Genomic DNA, 6,229 nt, shown 5'->3' with positions numbered 1-6,229 from the left:
AAAAAGGTTTATTTAATAAAAAAAATTCCGTCCTTTTCCTCGCGGTACATAACCGTGCATTGTGCAAGCCTTCAATCGCCTGGTCCTTTTCTGAGTTTGCTTTACCGTGTGGGTCGATCTTGCCACCCGCATCTTGCCCCAACCGCAACAACAATGCCTTGTTGTTGGTCCAGCTCCAGCTACCTAGGCTTGGGCTTCCCTTACGCTCGCTTCCTAGATTTGTGGGCCCACAGCCCAGCCAATGGCCGGCTGACACCAAGCTTGCGTCATGTTCTCTTTTATTTTCTAAACTTTTTAATAAATAATTTTATTAAATCTCGAAAGAAAATATTTTTATGGTATAAATCTTTTGATCATGTCATTGTGAGTGGTGTGACAAAACAACATTGTTATGTAAGCTACCAGCCACACTAATGTTAGTGGCGCGACCAAAAGGCTCATATGGTAAAAATATTTTTTTTAAGATTTAGTAATAAAATTATTTATTAAAAATATTTCAAAAATTTAAAAAAATTGCTTGGGTCTATTCCTGTCTGACAAAGAAAATTTGCAGCATAGGCTTGGCAAAATGCAGAGGCACTAAATAGGCACATGCCCACATGTAGACCCAATAAAACTGGAGAACATCACACAGCAAAAGGAATTGCCATTTGCTAGAGACCAAACCGCAGATTACCTCAACAATTTCAATAGACAGACCACCTCACCCAGCTGTTCTCACCTGATGAGCTACACATACCGCAAAAAAAAAAGGAAGGGCAAGGAAACAACATGACCGTTACAACAGTTGGCAGAAATTTCGCTAGCATCCTAATTCCTCTGTACATGTTGTTTGAGCTTTAGTTGTTGCCCTGATGATGATCCTGCATGAGTGACATCAACCTCAGCTTCGAGTACATGTCGAAAGAAGCATGAGAGAAGTCGGTCAGGGCGCGGAACAGCTCAGGCAGGTGTGCTTTCAGGATCGAAAGAGACTTCTCCCTGACCTGCTTCGATAGCTTGTTGTGGGCTTCCACCTCATCGTCCAGCTTGTTCTTCAAGCTCTCCACAGCGAACCTCTTCTCTGCGACTGTGTCCTTCTGGGTTGTCCCCTCCCCACTCTCTGGATCGACATCGAATGCCCTGCGCTGCGCATGCTTGTGGTACCAATCCTCAAAAGCCCGAGCCTTCCGTGTGTATTCCTTGCGAGTGTGTTCACAGGTCTCCTTCTGTTTCAACTCTTCATCTTGAACACTTAATATGGTGTCCAGGACTGCCCGAAAACTGACAATGGCAGTCTTGGCAAGATCATCAGGCAGCTTAGTTAGATGCTCATTCCACGCTTGGAGGAGGGCTTTAACAGGGGGTTGCTGCGCCCTCGGTGGTGATGCTACTTTCTCCTTTAAGCTGCTCTCTATGGGTATAAGGTTCAGTTTCAACCAGCTATACAGAGCATTTACATACTCCTTTTGATAACTCATGAGATCACTAAAATTTGCGGTCCACTTTTCGACAATATCACGTAGCTGTCGGGTGTGGCTATGGTGATGATCACTTGTCTCAATATGGGAATCAGAAATGTCAACTGATTTCAGATTTAACACGGTTTTCAGCTGATTTTCATGGTGTAGGTGCATGTCTTCCCACATTTTTGCCATCCTGAAAGCATAGGACCAAATGAAGAATGTAAAGTATTGTTAGTTGCCAGATCTATTCATAAGAGAACTAAATATCCATACAATAGTAAGATCTTAAGAGAGAGAGTAGTTTATTCAGATGAACTCTGAACCCATGAAGCCAAACAACAGAAGAGGGAAGATTTGTTGCAGACAGTACACTATTAATTTTGTTAACGCACGATAAAAAGCCAATGGTCACAATACCTAGAAATAATGTTCATGGTAAAGATGCATCATGTGGATAAATTACCTGTCAGCAAGATCTAAAAGTCTTGGATAAAGTTGATTATCACGGAGATGCTGAATTTCTGATACAGTTGAATCCATTGATTGCATATCAACTATGTATCTTGTGTGTAAATGGGTTACAGCAGCTTTAGTCTTCTCCAGAACCTCAGTGGCAGCATTGTGTTTCTTTTGTCTATTTAACAAAGCAACCTTCCTTTGATATTCAAGTTTCATAAGCTCTCCAGCCTGTGCAATTGAGACATAGCTCTGTGTTAGTAGAAGCTCAAAAAGGGTAACAAATTTCAACAATGATAATGTGGAATAACTACAGCATCAATTAACTATTTGATAAGAACTATTTTGATACTTTTCTACTTTACTATGTAATTACCTTAGCGTTCATGATTATTTTCATTTTTCAGAGCCCTTACCAGCTGTTAGGCTATTCCCAACTTCATTTGCACAAAAATAGGTGGTAATAGACTAAATCATGGTATAAATTCCATCTATGTTATTCGCTGTCAGAAAAAATTTCTAATGTTCATTTTGAATTCAAGTATCAGAATGGTACACATAAAACTCTAAAAGGTCAATGGAAAAATCATGCAATCGAGATGACTACAATGCCTCCTGCCTATGGAGAGAACAAGTTTATAGTTGTTTTATTTATTATATACTACTATACCTTCAATGAATTTATAATATAAAGACTAATATCACATAATAATATCAAGTGTTGTGCTAATTGTTGCGCATTCTCACATGTATGCATCTGTCCTAGTAATTATATGTATACTCTCAATTTTATGTCTTCAAAAAGGCACCCAGAAGAAAGAGAATCAGTACAGCTCGGCAATACTCATAACTCCAAATAAATACTCTAGTAGAGAATAAATATCAGAATGCCTGTCTATCCATGTCACAGAAAATAATTACATTATTTTAGCAGACTCTACTAGACAACATGTGCATGACATTCTTTTTACAATCATATTTGATCTTAACCTATATTTTCTTCTCTTTTTCTTAGCCCTTCAAGTCTTAGCTATTTCAAAAAAGTAGCCAAAGAAGCAACATCTTAGCCACAAAGAAAGCTATGCTTGCAACTTCTTCAAAATTAGTAAGGAATGTAGAAGTTTATATTTCTTGCAGAAAAAAAAACAGCATTTCTTTTATCAGGAGAATGAGTATCACCTTCACTTCATCATAGAGTTTTTTCTCCCAGGCTAAAATTTTATCTATGACAGTTGCCAAAGTCTCCCATTCATCATTTTCAAAGTCATCCTTCCCATCATCTCCATTTTGCATGGCTCTGAAGGATCTATTCCATGTTATGATTTTCATGACTCTAGCAGAATGATCAATATGCCCTGTTAAAAGAAGAGATTATTAAAAAAAGTAAACACACAAATCAAGCTACACATGTTGTTTAAGCTTGCATATTTATGAATATTCCCTCTAATCCCAAATATAGGTTCTTTAAGACCTGGGCACAAGAATTAAGAGAAGAATCAAAAGATGATCTAGCCCTTCATTTAATTGCATAGGAAAGATGAATCATTTTATTTCTGAGGGAAATGTAATTTACTCCCTCAGTTTCATATTAGAAGTCACTTTGGATTTGTCCTAAGTCAAACCTCTTAAGTTTAACCAAATTCATAGAAAAATGTAGCAACACTTTGAATACGAAATAAATATACTATAAAAACATATTCAACGGTAGATTTAATGAAACTAATTTGGTGTTGTAGATGTTAGTACAAATCCAGTCAAACTATAATATATTAATGGACAAGATCAGCATTCATCAATGTTACTATAATATATTAATCAGCACATAAGCAAATTGCTTGTGTTTCAAAAGTAATTAGATTGACTCAATACAGGAATAAGTGAATGGCGTGAAATAATAATCTAGCATCGATCATGCTGCCACATCAGAAAACTGGGTACATACTGTGAGAAACAAAACGGTATGTTCCATTAAGTTCTAACTAACTCTATATTAACCATTTTTCTAATTATTTATATGCTAAAACTCAATTTTTGTGTATAAATTTTAATTTAAAATTGTAAAGAATGATCAATTACTATGAATTGAAGAAGTGAGAACGGCAATCATGTCAAGCCAAATGGATTATGTTTAGTGATGGAGTAACTGGGGTGTAAATTAGATATCGAGCTACAGCATAAACCAGCAATCTTAAATCTACACTCTGTATGTGCCAAATAGAGTATGCAGTGGTTCTCCGACCCTCCATTAACAAATAGTAGTGCTTCTATACTCTTCCAAAGAAAACTGTTATTTAAATTTTTTGCATAATCCTTTCCAGAGAGAGCACCAAAGAATATCCTAATTGGGCTCTTGAAATAAATAACACAATTCCTTCTTGTATGCCCTGTCCATAATTCTTCAAATGCACCCAAACTTCATGTGTGTTATTCATAACTACGCACACATGTTTGATCATTATCAACATGCATCGATACTTGATAGGTGACAGAAACTGAAAAGGAGAGGACAAATTTAGGCCTTCTTCGTCATTGTACATTGAAAAGTTTGTGTCAAATATAGGTTATATACCCCGGAATGGTATTTGTATGCTGATTTCCATCTGAAATTAGAATTTGTCATCCTAAAGGATTCTTTGGAGCCATAATCATGACAGGCATTAATAATTAAAACGAATGGCTGTGTCACAAAAATCCCATCTTTCCTATAGCTTGTTAGCTGCTACAGTTACAAGAGCATCCAATTTGGGGAAATGGAATTGTGGGGTGTGGACAGCTCACTTGTCTGTAGCAGACCCCACCACCAACAACAACCTCAAGACACTAGTTTTTGGTCTCTATCTGCCCAAGAATCCATCACACAACCATCACCATCACCCAAAAAGATCAAAGTTTTATGATAAAATCTTAGTGACAGAAACAAAGCCCCCCACTTTGGAGCCTAAAACATCCAAAAGCGCAAGTATCAAGGAGCGATCAAATCACTGACCTCTGGTGTCAACGAAATTGGAGTGATAATGCATCCTGTTGGCCTCCAGCACCTTGGACACCTCCCCGGCACTCTCCGACGCCTTCAGGAACCTATCGTCGATCTCGGCGAGCACCCGCAGAAGATCGATGCGCGGCAACTCGGCAGGGACCACCTTCCCTGCCTTTCCCCCGCCGACTAATGTGAACGGCGGCGCCGACTCCGTGTGCTGGTGATGCGCCGCCCTATGCTTCCCCTTCCCCTTCTTCTTCTTGGACGAAACCCCAGGCGGCCTTGGAGGAAGCGACGGCGGCGGCGTGACCATCTCCGGCGTACGCGGCTCCTCTTCAAACTCCTCCTGTGGCACCGGCGCTGCTACCCGTGGAGGAGGGGAAGGGGGAGGACGTGGTGGCGAGGCAGGGACAAATTTCTCGTCTTCAGGCTCATGGATAATCTCGTCGTCGTCGGGGGCAATGGAGGCCATCCCCTCGTCCATGGAGAAGAAATAGTCCCACGTGTCAACTCCAGACTTCGAGTCCGGTGGAGGCGGTGGCGGCGGCTGAGGCGTCACCGGCGTTTCCGGTGCTGGCGCAGACACCAGCGGCGGTACCTGCGGCCGGTGACGCAGCCTCCTCCGCCGGTCATCGAGATGTCCGTCATCGTCCTCTTCCTCCTTTATCTCCGCCGCCTCCTCCTCCTCCTCCTCTCTAATCGAGTCGCTGTGGAGCACAGCGGGACCCTTGGTCTGCGGGGGTAGGGGCATGCTCTTGGAGCGGTGGATCTTCGCCGGCGACGGCGAGAACTCCGGCAACGGCGGTGGGGGCGGCGGCAGCGAGTCGATGGGCAGCGGCGGCGGCATCATCGCGTCGACCGCCGCCGACGTCGGCGAGACCCCCGGCACGCCCGGTCCGCCCATCCCGCCCCCGGGCGCGAGCCGGTCCGCGGCGACGCCCCCGTGCGCCGCCGCCGCCTCCTCCGTGGCCGCCGGCGGCGGGGGTGGCGGCACGCCCTCCCCGTGCGCGAACTCGGAGAGCGCGGCGCCCGTGTCCCGCAGCGACATGGCGTACATCGAGTGCGCGGCCGCGAACGCGTTCCGCGCCGCCACCGCCGACTTCATCCACTGCCTCCGCTCCTTGCATCGCGCCACCGCCTCCTCGTTCTCGATCCGCGACTGCGCGCACCCCATCCTCCCCTCCCCTCCTCTCCTCCTCCCCCACCTCACCGCATTGCGCAGCCTAGCAAGCGACCAACCAAACCAACCCCCGCCGCACCACCACCACCACCCACCTCCCACCCCCCAAAACCCCCCAAGCAGCTCACACTCACAGCCACCGCAGCGAACGAGAGGACACCCCGGAATGGT

General features: G+C 43.9%; 1 protein-coding gene across 1 annotated transcript; it reads right to left on the bottom strand.

The window, feature by feature from the left end:
• Positions 1–617: 617 nt before the first annotated feature.
• On the bottom strand, positions 618–6,229 carry LOC102706661 (protein ALTERED PHOSPHATE STARVATION RESPONSE 1-like). Its single transcript, XM_006655228.3, has 4 exons — positions 4,888–6,229; positions 3,081–3,256; positions 1,909–2,132; positions 618–1,638 (listed from the first exon to the last, which is right to left on the bottom strand). The coding sequence occupies exons 1-4, from the start codon at positions 6,050–6,052 to the stop codon at positions 840–842; spliced, it is 2,364 nt and encodes a 787-aa protein (XP_006655291.3). The 5' UTR covers positions 6,053–6,229; the 3' UTR covers positions 618–839.

This window comes from Oryza brachyantha, chromosome 5, assembly GCF_000231095.2.
Source record: "Oryza brachyantha chromosome 5, ObraRS2, whole genome shotgun sequence".
NCBI classification, from domain to species: Eukaryota; Viridiplantae; Streptophyta; class Magnoliopsida; order Poales; family Poaceae; genus Oryza; species Oryza brachyantha.
The sequence above is the reverse complement of the archived record's forward strand: the minus strand, read 5'-3'. Positions and strand labels throughout refer to the sequence as shown.